We start from the raw sequence: 15,812 nt of genomic DNA on the forward strand, positions 1-15,812 counted from the left end.
AAGACCTGTTGTTATGCTCCTGCTTCTTGACCCGGTGCATCAAGGTTGGCAGTTATTTTGTGTTAAGACCGATCAAAAAATGTGTTCACCAGCAGTGTGGTTCACTGCTTTGAATGTAGCAGTTTCATCTTGCAGTTAAAGTTTGTGCTATTCCTTTTTTCCTTTTAAAAAGTAAATAAATGTTGTGAGGCAGTGTTACAGTAATGTTGATGCTAGTGCCGATTATAGAACAGATTTTTTTTCCTTAGTTTTGTTTACCGGCTTTGTATGTCTAACTCTTCTACTGATTTTGTTCTCACAGAAAAACACTGTTGGAGGCAGATGCACTGTTTGAGGAAGATGCACATACACATACAGAAGGGGTACCTTTTGACAAGGGTTTGTTTTGCTGTCCTGGTAGGATAGGTGTCTAACCACCTCAGGTTTCATGTGGTCATGCCAACAGCGGCTTTGCTAGTAGAAAAGAAAGGGATTGTTCTTGAAACTGATTGTGGAAACACAGCTGGGTGATGCTGCAGTACTCTGAAGTGGATGAAGGATATACTACTGATCTTGGTCTATCATGTTAAATTTCAAGTGAGGGGTCTTGTCTTCATATATTGTTGGCTGCAGATAGCCAGGGTGATCAGTCTGTTCCTTCCCCAAGTGCTGTGCATTAATCTTACTGTGCTTTAGAGAGATGATAGAGGGAATTTGGTGATGCTGTTACAGTTGCTGATCTCATAGATAAGGTGATGCTTTGCAGGAGCATTAGTCTCTGGAGATGTAGAGGTGAGAGGATGGTTATTAACAAAGAAGTGGGAGGGAAACAGCATACCATGATACACAGGTTTTTGTTGCAGTTGCAGTGATGTCCCCTGCCCTCTTGAGGGGATCTGCCTTCAGACAGCAGGAAGATTAAAAGTGTCCTAGCTTTTCTTAATTTTTTTTTTTTCCCTATTGTACAGTTTAGGAATATGTGTTTTGCCTAGGTCAGCTACATCTGTAAGTAAAGCTATAGCCTGTAGAAGACATTCCATCTACCTTTACGTCTTCCTCAATGTAAAAATTACCACGCCATAATGTCATAGACGTTATGGTTCTGGAAGGTGAATATTTTTAAAGTATTCAGAATTGGACTGTGTTTTAGTAATCCACTACTATGCATCAGTTTGTGATTTTTCTATAGAGCATTGCCTTAATTGGGGAGCTGTGGGGGTTTTTTTTGAAGAATGAACTTCACAGTACGTGAGTGATTCTGATTTGATAGGTCTTTTGTGCAGTCATTTACAGCTGTGCTAAGTAGATGTTATGTGAACTAAGCCCTCTACTGGTAGCTTTGTTCTGTTGTTTTGTTAAATACTCATTGAGAGTACTAGTTGGTTGCCTTGACAGGCTAGAAGGTAGTGGTCTCAGAGGAAGATCTTTACACCACCTCCACCTAGCCAGCCCAAACTGAAAAATGAAATAAGCCAAAGGTGTTTAAAAACACAAGTGTGCTTTGCTTCCTCCCACACAGAAATCCATGCACCTGTCCTCTGAATTTGGAGACAGAAGTAAGAAAGAAGACACTACTGATAGTCTTGATGCAGAATTGAGGTTTTTTTGTTTGTTTTTACTCAAGTTGGATGACTATAATTTTTTTAAACTATCTTTACGGCTTTGATTTGTATTTTCTTGAACATTGCAGTTTTGTGATAACTTAAAATGTTTAACTTAAGCACAGTGAAAAGGCTGTGTATGGCACAGCTTTTCAACAAAGAACATATTTTCACTTGAAAATGTTAAATGACTGCTGCACCTCTAACATTTGGGGTTTTTTTTCCAGTTCTTTGTTTGTGTCTGCTTAGTGTGTAAGGAAAACAGAGCTCAGGTAAAGATGCATAAAAGGCTAAAAGATGATTCTAGGCTATCAAGTTAGCTGACCATGTTATGTAAGTTCTATCTTTAAAAACTCCTTCCTCCCCTCTCCCTCTGCCGGAAGACTGAGACCCTCTTGCAGATAGTTTTTATTGTACTACCTTGCTGAATCTTGCCTACAATCAGTAGGTGTCTTAGTTCTGGAGTCAGTGTGATTTAATTCGGACAGCTTCTTTTCCTTCTTGATCTCCTTTATATTTGTAAGCAGAACTCAAATTTTCTTTCTGAACTTCACTGTACTAAAACCAAGAGAAACTCTTTTAGTCTTGGTCTCTGTGCTCTTGGACATCCTGGAAGCCTTTAATTTGTAACTGTTCTCGTTCATCACTTTGAAAAACAGTGAGCTCAGTGCACCTGTACTCAGATAAGGCTTTACTAGCATCATGCAAAGTGGTGGTATTATGGTTTTTCAGTCTATGTGGAGAATTCTCACTTTGCTTATCCTAATACCCCACTTAATTACCACCATCTTCATCAAGAGAAAAAAATTAATGTACTGCTCTGTTTGCAGCAGTAAATCATATTAGTCCTCCAGGGTTTGTATTTTATAAGGACCATGTGTGTTTTGTAGTTTTACATTGCTTGATGCTTCAATCTCTCTTATCTGATCTTTGTGATAAGTCTTTAGTCCAAAACACCTATGGAATACTGAAACCCTTTAACTGTCTTCAGCAAACTGCTAATACTGTTGTTACTACTTTGTTTTTGTTTTGTTCCAGAGAAGCTAGAAATAACTGTGTGCTGTTAACAGGTTATAGTTTGACAGCACAAGTGTGGGCTACTGCTGAAAGGGGTAAAGTTTTGTGCTCTCTCTTGTGGTGATGTTTGTATTTTTGAGTTGGATCTGGGAACTGATCTGGTTTACAGAAAGAAAACACCTCCCCAGCTGCAAAATCTTGCACTGGATGTGGTGAGTCAGCTCCCTGATCCAGTACACCAGTGGTCTCCAGAATCTTTTGACTGCACACTTGTATCAATAAAAAAAAACTTTTGAGCATGCACCCCTAATGTACGTATATTTATTTACTTATAAATGATGTACTGTACTAATATTGTGTATTGTACAAAAATTAAAGGATGAGATATAGACGAAATAAACACTTTCAGAAATCTTTTTGTACTTTATTAACATTACGAAAAATTTTCTTCCCACGCTCTCAATGGACTGTTTTGTGCACCCCTTGGAGACTCGTGCAATGCACTATGAGCCCCTTGAGTGCTCATGTCAGAAGAAAAGGCATTGTAATTTGCCAGAAGAGTGCAGCTAGGGAAGGAAGGAAGGAGGGAGTACCTGTTTGGAGGAGCTTGGTTTTTTTAATAAACTAATCTTAGCTGACACATTGTCAGTATCAATGACTAGTTGAAGACCAGAACGTGGAAAAATAGCAATAACTTCTCTCTAGCTGGGCAGCTTTTCTTTCAGCATAAGCTATTTCGAAACTGGTTAAAGAAGAAGGTGCTGCAGAATTTTCATCTTTAGATTAACTTTTTCCCTTTTGGTACTGCATTTGATTAGACCTCAGATGATTTTCATTCTTGAAGAACATTCTTGCAGAGGAGGAGGTTGGCAAGATCAGTATCTTGGAGTAATTCAAGCCAGTGTATTATGTTTTCTGTTGCATCCTTCAGATTTTTTCCTAAAGCCCCATATAATATTCATACATGAGCAACCACAAACAGCCCCCCCCCCCCCCTTTTTTTTTTGGTATAGGTAATAGCAATCACAGTATGGTCATTTGCTCACTACTAAGAATTTTATTAAGTAGTTGGCTTAGAATTGTTTGCCTTTCAGTATTTTGGAATCTATCCAGTTCTTGCAGCTTGAGCGCATGGAACGTCTTTGATTTATTTCTACACTTAAGCATGTCGATTGGGCCTGAAACTTACTGAAATTTCTTTTTATGCATAAAAACCAACTTAAGATGCATTATCTGTGCCTGATAAACTTAAATGACTTAGGGATGCAGTGACTAAAAAAAAAGTAAAAAATCCCTAAAATTCCATTTTAACAAGGAAGCTCATCTTTTGCATCTTCATTTTGCTAGTTAATTTTCCTTCGTCAAATGAACTGCTTCTATTTCAGATTATTCGGGGTTTTTGTATTTCAAAGAAAATAGCAACATCTGTTTCAGCTGTAAAGAAACCGTGATGCTAGGTTAATGTTTCAACTTACTCAGAGGGTTTACGTGGTAGAGAGACTCCTAAGACTATTCCGAGTAATATTGCTCTTGAGCTGCAAGCAATTTGGCAGCTTTGGCTTGAATGTAGTGTACAGAATGTAGGCAGTGCAAGTGTGTACTGTGCTGCATGAGTGTACCAGCTCTGCTCAGTGCTGGCTCAGGGACTGTACCTGTAGCTGCATCCACCACTTCATGGCCTGACGTTTAAAAATTCAGGCAGTACTAGGGAAACTAGTAGTTTGGTTCTGGAGAGGGCAGGAAAGGAGTGATCCATCAAAACCGGAACTGAGGTGTATTCTTGAGGTGTGAACTAGTCTACATGTATTTCTTCCTCTTAAGCTGGATGGGTTGGTTGTGCCTACACTTGTGCAGGAAGCCATGCCTCCTTTTTTGTGACTACATGTTAATGGTGCAATTTCCTGTTAACTAGAAGAAGTGGAGAGACTGGCAAAGGAAGTTTGTGGTTTTTTTATGGTGGCAGACCATGTTGAGTATTCCTTGACAGTAAGGCCTGACTTTGCCTACAGTATTTCAGGGAGCGCGGAACATAAGCATTGTGGGTCTACCATGGGGTAGCCACACTGCATAGCTGCTTAACAGAGGTCTTTTCTCATTTGTCTCTAATTGTCATGATCAACTTGCCCAGAGTATTCATATCTTCCTGTGCTTATGGAGGGATGTATGAAGCAATGTGAAGATGCAGAGAGTTTTCTTTATCTTGATGCTTTTGCAAAATGCTCTTATTCTTTAAATAATGTTTTTGGTATGGAGGGAAAAAAATTACCTTTCAGATAGGATACCACTCTTGCATACCTGCAGATGTCAACAAAACTTTGCTGCCATGTCACGTGTAAAAACTACTTGAAAGGATTCCATCTGGTCACACCATACTGGCTGCAGGCTTTCAAATCTCAGCCTTTGCATGGCTATCTAGACTTCAGTGCTTTCCTCTGGAAGTTTTTTTCTGTAAATATAGCTAGTCCTTTTCTGTTAGGAATGTGAAGATTTGAATCTGAACTTCCTATGCTGGTGTTATGACAACTAGATCAAATGGTGTTGACACTGTTTCCAGAGGCACTGATGAGTAATCTACCTTGAGAGAGACTTTATTTTGATGTGATGCTTAGGAAAGCATTGAAACTTTTTTTTGCTTATAAAGGGCTGAAAACTCAAAATTCTTGGTGATGCAGTAGAGGAAGGGATGACATCACCCTTGGAATATTATGCAATGTTCTAATGCCTGGATTACTTAAGTGACGTGACATATTAGTGGCTGTGGAATACTGCTATGACAATCAAGTTCATCAAGATCAGCCAAAGACCAGATTCTGTCTATTTTCACCAATTAAAGTACTCTTAAGTATGGGCAGTTTTGCTGTTGCTTCATTTCTGAATTGATTCCAGACCTTTTCCTTCAAGCAAAAGTCTACCAGATTGCAATTTTTATCCATCCCATATTAGGAGGGGAGGATCATAATCACCTCCTTAAAAAGAAGAGTCCATAGCCTTTGTGTGGTTAGTAAACTTAGAGATCAGTCAAAAAAATTATATGCGTGTAAGACATTAAGTGGTGAAGAGCTTTATAAATAAGACTCCTATCTAGCCTTTGTAAGTATACCACCTTGCAAGAACAATAATTTACTCCTAAGCTGAAATCAATTGCTTGAGTAAGTTTCTTGATTAACAGTCTTGTTAGCCTGGCTAATACATAATACTACTTGTAAGAGTTGAGAGGAAGAATGGATGTTTCTCTGTCCCTTTAAAAGAGTTAAAGTAAAAATGACTTTTAAAATCAGAATGTATATACACACAGAAAAAAACCTGCTTAATGTTTCTCTCTTAAAAGTAGTATTGAGTTGCAAGACACTGAAATACAAGCTGATGGCAGAGACATGTAGCTGGCTAATTCTTCAGTTGACACATTAATTGTAACTATAAATTTCTTCTGTTTAAAATTGTTCCACTGTAATCAAAGTACAACAGACTCTGATTTCAGCTTAAGGTAACATTAACATTCTGTGTTTGATGCAATCTCTTTTAAAATCTCTGGAAGTGGATGCCAAAAGCATTTGCTGCTATAGTTTAAATTTGTAATTGTAGAGAAGGTACTACAGGCAAAGCACTTAAGTTTTGGTCTCTTGGCTGCAAACCTGAAAAGGATTTCCTTTGATTGAGGCAAGTAACCAATGGTTGAAGCTGTACATGTTTGATTCCAAGGAATCCCGAGTTTTAAGAACAGATCGTGTTTTATCTGGGTAATTTATTTCCTGTTGCTGTAGGTAACTGCTGGGTGCCATTTAGTGGGTTAGTAGGCTTTTTTAGGTTATGACTGTAAAGGTGCTGGAACAACAGTATGGTAGCAGCATTTTACATGCTTCAAACAAGGAGTGGGAATTATAAATTCTATTCGCAAATTTGCTATAATTCATTCCTGGATTAAAACCAAGCAGTAAAGTACCTAATATTTTACTGCTGAATTTTTTGAACTGCCGGCAACAGCTAGTCATTGCACAATGACTAGCAGTGTTCCCTGAAAGTGTGTGGTTTTTGAGTTTGTTTTTTAAAGAAAATGCTAAGAAGGTGTTTAGGCAGACTGAGATGTCTTGAACATGTCTTCTGTCATGTTTTCTTTTGCAAGAGTTTTTCAAACTTAGTATTAAAAACTTGCTGTGATTTGTTGTTAGTCTACAGAAACAAGAGTTTCTCAGCCATTTTGAACAGTGGTTGGTTGAAAAAATGCTTACAAACAGTAGTCAGTGTCACCAGATCAAGTCGAAGACTGGTGAGAACTTATTTTTCCTCTCGCGTATTTAAGTACTGAAATACTTCCTATTCTCAGTTAGACAATCAAATTTGAGACTTTTCTTGATAAAGTGTTAATCACAGGGCTCTCTTGTGTCCTTGGACAACAGTATGCTTAAGTAGAGATTTAGACATTTTGGAAAGGAAACTCAGTTCCCTTTGGTTTTTCACCACTGGTTAGATAAAAGCATTAAAACACAAAAACAGCTTATCAAAGACCCTTAGGCACAAACTGGGAATTTTATGACTGCAAACGTTAGCATGCTGCAAAAGCAGTGTTTAAAGAACAGATGTGTTTGACACAGTTTAGTGTCCTACAGTCAACATTTAATAGCTGGCTTATTCTTTGGTAGTACAGTATCACACTTAAATATATTTGTACCAGTACAAACTGTTTGCTGAAGTTGTCACTGTTGCATCAGAGGTTAACGCCTACATCAGCAGGATTATTCTATGCGGTTATTCTATGCATACAGTACATCTAGCACTTTCTAAACCTTTTATTCAGATCATTAGAAATCTCAGAGGTGAGGTGGGAGGAAGAAGCCAAAAGTTCATTCCAGAAGGGAAAGTGGAAGGCTTGCTCATCCAGGAAGAGATTTGTAGTCTTTAAAAATCATGGGAAGTGTTAGCATCTTCTGGGGCAAAACGTTTAGTAATTCTGCTGCTGTTCGATAACTTTCTTTCATCTGTCATTTTTATTTTATCCACACTCTGGCTAAAGTATGTTTGAATTAGAAAAGCAAGAACAAATGCTCATAAGCTTTTCTTCTGTGTGTGTTTGGAGCTGTGTTAACTCTGAAAATCTTTTACACTGTCAAGTTTTATACTTGACTAACCATAGTGTGTAGCTAGAGTTGGGCTATTTAGGTGTTCACACAGCTTGGCAGTAACACTGGAAGCCGCAGTGAAGGAGTGCAGATGTGTGCAAGTCTCTCGCTCTTGTGAAGAAAGGTTCCACTGTCCGTGATGATTGCTGCAAACATCTCTAACCACAAAGCTGCTAGCAGGTAAAAGCATGATCCTGTTGTTGAGGCTTCAACTGTAGCTGGTGAGGACAGAGACCCATTGCTGTACAGAATTGTTGTGTTGGTACCTCTGTTGGTGAAAGACGGTTCTCAGGCAGCTTCCCTTATATCCTGTCCTCAGTAAGTGTGTTAAATGAGGAGAGCAGCATGCTCAGTATCAGAATATTTAAGTACAAAGCAGTTTTAATTGTAAGCAGCTGTTCTCTTGATTAAATGTAGTAGAATACCATTTCTGTATTTCTCTGCAGAAATTGGAGCTTGAAAAGACGAGGCTTTTGATTCTCTTTAACATTTCAATAGTATTAGCTATTTAAACGAGCTTCAGTACTGTATCCTACTAAGACAATGTGTTGGATTTGTGTAGCGGGGGAGGGGCTACAGGGGTGGTGTCTGCGAGAAGCTGCTAGAAGCTTCCCTGGTTCCAACCCGGACCCGCCTCTGGCCAAGGCCGAGACCATCAGCGATGGTGGTTGTGCCTATGTGAGAGCATATTTAAGAAGGCAGGGGGGAGCTTCCTGTGGTGTGAGCGTAAGACGGAGGAGGAAGAAGAAGAAGAAGAAGGAGGAGGAGAAGGAGCAGCAGCAGCTACGGTAAAGAGAGCAGGAGAGGAAGAAGAAGATGGCAGAAGCAGAGGAGCTCCAGTGAGGAGAGTAGTGGGATGTGAGAGAAACAACCATACAGACACCGAGGTCAGTGAAGAAGGAGAGGGAGGAGGTGTGCCGGAGCAGAGATTCCCCTGCAGCCCATGGTGAGACGGCAGGCTGTCTCCCTGCAGCCCATGGAGGTTAACGGTGGAGCAGAGATTATTCCCCTGCAGCCCGTGGAGGACCCCACGCCGGAGCAGGTGGCTGGGTCCAGAAAAGGCTGCGACTCCGTGGTAAAGCCCATGCTGGAGCAGTTTATGGAGGACTGCAGCGCGTTGAAAAGGACTTGAGTTGGAGAAACGGAGGGCTGACCCCCGTGAGAGGGACCCCACACTGGAGCAGAGGAAGAGTGTGAGGAGCCCTCTCCTCAAGGAGGAAGGAGCGGCAGAGACAATGTGGGACGAACTGACTGCAACCCCCATTCCCGCCCCCCTGCACCGCTGCAGGGGAGGAAGTAGCGGTATCGGGAGTAAAGCTGAGCCCGGGAAGTAAGGAAGGGCAGGGGGAAGCTGTGTTTCTAAGATATGGTTCTGTTTGTCATCATTCGACTCTGATTTGATTGTTAAGAAATTAAACTGGTTTGTTTTTCCCCAAAATCGAGTCTGTTTTGCCTGTGACTGTAAGTGGTGAGTGAGCCCTCCCTGTCCTTGTCTTGACCCACGAGCTTTTTTGCTGTACTTTCTCCTCCCCATCCCACCGGGGGGGAGGAGTGAGCGAGGAGCTGCGTGGTTCTTTGTTGCCGGCTGGGCTTCAACCAAGACAGACAAGAAAAAGCTACTTTTGTGAAGCTTTTCTAAGGAATTTGTATGAGGAGAAGCCCATACTATATGGCATGTGCTAAACCCGTAACTGGTCAAACTTGAGAGATGGAGAAAGAGCAGTTAAATGCTCTAGTCTCAGGTGCTTCTTTGGCCGCCTCTTTTTGCACAAGAGTAATGGCAATAGGAAGGACTAGCTAAAGAAGTTAGTTACTACTTGGGACATGCCAAATCAGGCAGACCGCAAACAAGAAGGTCTGCCTGAAGAAGAACCACATAGTCTTAGATACAAACTTGCTGGTTGTCATGTCCTTTACTTGGGGCTTCCATGTTGTGATACTTGAAAAGAAGCAAGAGCAGAAGAGTTAATGTGCGTTTACTCTGGTACCACCTCATACAGTTCAACATAGCCTAAGTATGTCACCTTTAAGACGGGATCTAGATAAGTTCACTCCAAATAAATGTGCTGCATGACATACACCACTATCAAGAAGTCTCAGTAAAACTAAATAGCAGTTTTTACTGATGAGAAACTTGTCCATGCCCCAGTGTATTTCAAGCTGTGTGTGAAAAATCTCAGATCTCTTCTGGCTAACGAGTCTTTCCTCATTACTAATCCATTTCTAATAAATGTGGAGGCTATTCATAATTGGCACAAATAACTTACTGTTATGATCCAGTACTGGAGATGAAATAGTAGATTAGCTGTACTTTTCAGTGCACTGTGATACAGCAATGGAAATTTCTGTGTGGGAACAGAATTTTAACTGTTTCTTGGCTAAATTCCTATCAGTGTATGATAGAATTGTCAACATTTAAATGTATCTTATTTTTCCTTTAAAAGTGCAAGTGAGCACCATAGCTCTCAGTGTTCTTTGGACTGATTAGATAAGGACTATTTTGATTAAAAAGTTATGTTAATAAGAACATTTCTGATCTGAAATGCTAAAACCTCTTTTCTTTCCCCTTTTGTTACACCCCCTCCAAATCCACAGTGTGTTAGTGTTTTTTACTGTTTATGAAGATCTTATCATACATGTATTGCTGTTCTAAAATAGTGCTAGTGCATTTTTTTTCCATTCAGTATGTGACTTGAGTAGGAGCATTGTTTCCTCATGAGCACAAGCATGAAAAATACTACGCCTGCTTTATTTACAGCTGAGACCACAGTGGTGCTTTCTTAATTTCGCATTAGAAGGCTGAACTTGGAGCCTTGTGTAGTGGAATTCTTTCATGCCCACACCCGTAATATCTGTTCTCACTGGTGCTTTATCATGCACCCACTAGCACTGATAACCAGCAATAACCTTTCAGTTATTACATTTTGTGTGTGCTTCAAAATATTTTCCTAAGAAATATTGCATAGTGTGGAGAGACAAGACATACAGAACAAAACTTTCTTGTGTTCACGGTGTGCGTATCTTGGAGCTGATCTGACAACTCATAACTCAAAATATCAGTTGTGAGCCATTATCTCCTTCCCAGAATACAACAGGCTGAGCTGTGGGCTTGTTTGAGCACTATAGTAAAATGCATAGTTATCACATGATGGTTGAGGTTGGAAGTGACCTCTGGAGGTCATGTTGTCGATGTGTCCAGGTTCTACCAATACCTGGCCAGCCATGGTCATATGCTGAAGTATATAATGGTCTCTTACACTACATACTAGGATATTCTCCACCTTCTCTTAAAACGTAAATGTGCAGTAAACGAAAACTTCTAGCTTGTTAAAAAAAAAAAAAAAGTTGTGACTCAGTTATTACAGCATTAACTACTTTAGTCACCTATAATGTTTCAATATTTTTAGGACGTGAAGATAAAGATTTCTTCTAGCCCTTCCTTGATCGTCCCTGACCAGTCTTTTCAAAGAACAATTTTATTGTTTCTTATTACAGACATGACATGCCTTTTTGTAATACCAGAAGATGTTATCAAATGTTGGCAGTTTTCTTGGCCAAAGTATAAAATCTGCTTAGATAATATAAATGTGACTCCCTTTATGCAACGCTTTGAGTTTGTTGCAAGTATAATGTGATGCTTTTCTATGAGAAATAAGAGTGGATTTTATATGAAGGAATAATAATACACAGTTACACTGTTGCATGCTTGATTGGAGGTTTTGTTATTATGGTTGTGAACAAGTTCATTAATCTGTCCTTTGTTTTAATGTACCTTTTTTCTTTTTGCCTCCCCACTTCTGACGGTGGGTGGGAGAGAAGCGGGGAGAAACTTCTGGTAAGTGCTGCTGGAAACAGCAGAATCAGATGAGGGAGACGTTAATACCTAGAAAGAGTTTTGAGGTTTGTTCCTGCATTTCTAGGAGAGTCATCTGAAGGACGAGTACTCAAGGGTATTGGAGCAGGGCAGTATGTAGGCTCATTCTTTTCTGTCGTGAGCTTCAGGTGTGTCTGAGTTGGGTGAGGAACCTGATTAGAGGGCTTTCCATTTCCTCAGTTCTGGTTTAGGGAGGTCAGCATAGGCTCAGCAAATGAGTGGCTTGTAGCTGTATGTATTAAATTTAAACTAGTTAATTATTCTGCTTCTTGACATAGAGATGCTAGAGTTAATTCTTTGCAAAATCTTAAATGTAGCAGCATGGTAATTCTCTTTTTTGGTCCTCACTGTTCTTCTTATCACTCTAAATGGATCACACACCACTTCTTGCTTGATTTGGTTTGAGTGCCTGAATACAAATAATGAGCAAATCAATAAATTTATCTGGTCAAAGGCTGTGCAAATCTCCCAAGAAGTTACAGCCATTAGTTCTCTTCTATCCAGAAGAGCTGCAGTTCAGCAAACGAGGTAATTCCCAGTTATGTTTCTTTTTGTCCTCTATTGAATGTATATGACACATTATATACGTATGTATACACACATACGTATTAAAAAAATCTATCTGTACATAACACATAGATATCTTTTTTAATCTCTTCTGGCAAGAAAACGTACTATTTTAGAAAGCTATCTGTTAAACGGAATGATCTGTAAACTGATCGTGATTCTGCCTACTGGTGGAAAGCTTACGCCATACAAGATCTCCAGATGTGTTGCAGGTGCACCTGTTTTTATGAGAATTTCATAATGCTGAGTCAGTGAGACAAGCACTGACATGAATCTGTGCTAATGACCTTTGGATAAGGTTGACATAATCTGATTTTTTTTTTAATGTGTTTTGTATGTTCACTGCTGATTGTAAGGGGATATGAATGACACCCTTCATAAGTGACAGTTCTATAAATATTTCTTCTGGAGTCTGCTGATGGTATATTTGGTATTAATGTATCAGGAGGAGGAGGAATTTAATGAAGTATCTCACATTAAAGTTTCTTACTGTGTCCCTTCAGCACAGAACATACTTCTTGAAAGCATAATTTGGGTCCAGTCTATTTTGTGTCTTATTTAGCGAATGGGAGTTTTGCCCTTTACCTCATTGGGATTGAACCTCTAATTGCTTAAATGTTTTCTAAGCCCTCTGGGATGCAGGCTGCTTCACAAATACTGCTTGAGCTGGTTTGTTGAATAGTATTCTCTGAATGGTATTCAGGGTCTTTCTAGTATATTCATTCTTTATACTTGTTGCCTTGGATAACTAACATACTTTGCTTAGAGTGCTTCCTGCAGATGTCTTACAGCAAGTGTAGGAAATATTTAAGTTGAGTTTAAATGTTTACGTGTTTGCCTGACTTGGCAAAACAAAACTGCCTCTTGAAAAGCAAGCATGTAACAAGTACGTGTATATACACATGTATTTTTGATATATATATCAAACAGTTAAGATCTCTGAATTGTAAAGAAAAGCCACAAGTTGGTCTTTGTCCATGGGACGGATGTCTTCTGCGTCTGTCATCCTTCCCTTTTAAACAGGGAAGAGTGTTTGGGAAGAGACTTCTCCCTGAAATGCCACTCTCCCACCATCCTTTCTAGCAGTGTCACCTTACAATGAATAGTAGAATAGTTTGCAGGGAAGTGAATAATTTATCTCCTGAAAAATTTATCAAATGACAGCGAAGTCTCAACTACAGGAAATGCTATAGCTGAGACCAGTAACTTGTGGTAGAACAGTATACACTTTCAGACTAAGAAGTAAAACTTCCTGTGCTGTAGAAGTCATTGCATTTGAAGTCTTGTAGCTCTTTTTCTAAAAGACCAGATGTTTGTTCTTAGGGCTGTAGAATTACTCTGACTGCTAACAGTTTGCTCTAACTGAAGCAGAATACCTAAGTCATCTGTGTTTGTTTTATATTCCTTGAAATCTGAGATGTGCCTTATGCAAGGATCGTAAAGGAAAAGCTTAAAACTTCTGCTGTGTCATTCTTTAATTTTTCTGTTTGCACAAGTAGACGGGGGTTTTTTACAACATGAGTATCAAATGCCCTCTCTACTCTGTTAATCATATAAAAGAGAAACTTTTTTTTTCCCCAAGGAGCCCTTTGAAGATGGCTATGCAAATGGTGAGGAAGGCACACCAGCTGGGGAAGCAGCTGCCACTTACACACCTGATAGCAAAGGGGTGGTCAAGTTTGGCTGGATAAAAGGTGTATTGGTAAGTTTGATGTATTGTACTTCAGTTTCTTACAGTTATGATCTTTCTAATAACCTTCTTCTTTGAGAGGGATTGTGATAGTGCTATATAAAGAAAAGATTACATGTATGAGATGTGAAAAATGCCATAATTTTTGGAAGGGTTGCTCTTGTACTGAATTTTAAGGAAGTAAATACTTCAGGACTTCACGTTTTGAAGGGATCATGGTTTTACAGTTTTGAAGTTGCGTGATTTCCAAGAAGGAAAAAGATTATGTAAGTATTCATATGTAGTAGAAAAACTATGTATGAATCTTAAGTGACAAAGACAGATGCAAAGGGAGAGAATACACTTAATGTGTGTTCACTTTGGATCTGTAAAGTTTTGAACTGATGTGTTAGAAAACTTGATTTTTATTTATTTATTTTTAGAGAAGCAAAAAATAATGTGTTGAGGAGAGTAGCTACCTGTATATGGCAAAACTTGACCAGGATTAAGTATTTAAATTTTGTTGAACCTGTTAAAAAAGTAATCTGCTCCTAAGCTGTGGAAGTCTTTACACTAAATACAGTATAGTCATGGTGGAAAAAACTGAGTCTGTCCCCATTTGGAGCAGTGAAAAATTAAGAGTGACGTGGGGGATTTTATTACAAGTACATACTAATTTATTTTTAATATTTTGGCAGAGAGTAACCATGATGAATATGTACTCTCCAAAGCTGTAAGAATTTATAGTGGTAGCTGCAAATGCAACAATTGGTTAAAACATGCTGAACTTGAGCATTCAGAATACCTAACTTCAGTTCATCAAGCTTCCACTGTGTATTAGCAACTTCCTTACTAAAATTTTGTAGGATTGATATCTTACTCTTTAGGTAAGAGAGAGAGCTAAGACCTGCTGTTAGTCTTCTGTCTAAATTCTGTAGAGTGCAAATTCTATTTTATTGAGGACTAAGTGTTTAAAATACTAGGGTAAAAAAATAAACACACAGCCCACCTCCTGTTAGTGTGCAGCTGTGTTGGAAGATACAAAAGTTCTAGAACTGGGAAGTTGTGGGGGTTGTTTGTTTTTTAAAAAAGAATAAATTACTTAGTTATTGCTTTAGTGCATTTTTTTGGGGAGATTTGTGGGAGACTTGAATGGGGTTGTAGACCTCACAATCATGGTAGACCTCACAATCTTATTTTTATTCATGTATTCTGTAGTATGAATTTTGGATTCTACAGGTTGGGGTCTAAATTATTTTTGCTGTTTGGTCAAGACATACTACAAGTGTCAGATATTGAAGTACTGTAACTTTATCTATGTTCAAGGTAGTAACTTTTTAATCATATTTAGGTTCCCTTCCATTTTTTTAATCAAACGTAAACTTGTTTAATTAAAAAAAATCTATTCTTGTGAAATAATTTGAAAAGTGGTGAGGAAAGAGTACAAGATAATCACAACAACATTAAAAATTGAAATGAATTAATGGAAATGACTGCAGCTGTAAAACCTAACCTATGTAAAATTTTTGTTTTATGTTAGGTACGATGTATGTTGAATATTTGGGGTGTGATGCTCTTCATCAGACTATCATGGATTGTCGGACAAGCTGGGATAGGTATGTGTACTAATGCTCTAATTATATTTCAGTGACTTTTAAATGTGATCCAAAAGAGGTGTTGATCCTGAGCTTACGCTTTAAACAGCGGTAGAAAATTACCTTAATATTGCCAGTTTTTAAGGTAATTTATCCTTATCAAAATTCAAAGCAGGATGAAGTTACTTAGACTTGTTCGTTTAGCTATAAGGTATGTAATTAAAATTGACGTTTGTAAGTCTTCAGTGAACTGTAGAGATAAACTTTTGATCTCTGGTTATTAAAATCTACATATAGACTGTGTAGTACATCAACAATTTTCTTCAAAGGCTTGACTTAGTATTGGACTGCAGAAAATCTCTCATCTGCAAAAGGCATATGTTTCCTTGAAGCTCT

General features: G+C 38.7%; 1 protein-coding gene across 1 annotated transcript in view; it reads left to right on the forward strand.

The window, feature by feature from the left end:
- Window positions 1–15,812, forward strand: part of SLC12A2 (solute carrier family 12 member 2) — a 58,835-nt gene that overhangs the window by 3,308 nt on the left and 39,715 nt on the right. Inside the window, exons 2-3 of the mRNA XM_050912703.1 lie at window positions 13,735–13,854; window positions 15,362–15,437. Of these exons, the coding sequence (XP_050768660.1) occupies window positions 13,735–13,854; window positions 15,362–15,437 (196 nt within the window). The remainder of the gene's footprint in view (window positions 1–13,734; window positions 13,855–15,361; window positions 15,438–15,812) is intronic.

The sequence above is a fragment of the Gymnogyps californianus genome, chromosome Z (assembly GCF_018139145.2).
Source record: "Gymnogyps californianus isolate 813 chromosome Z, ASM1813914v2, whole genome shotgun sequence".
Lineage (NCBI taxonomy): Eukaryota > Metazoa > Chordata > Aves > Accipitriformes > Cathartidae > Gymnogyps > Gymnogyps californianus.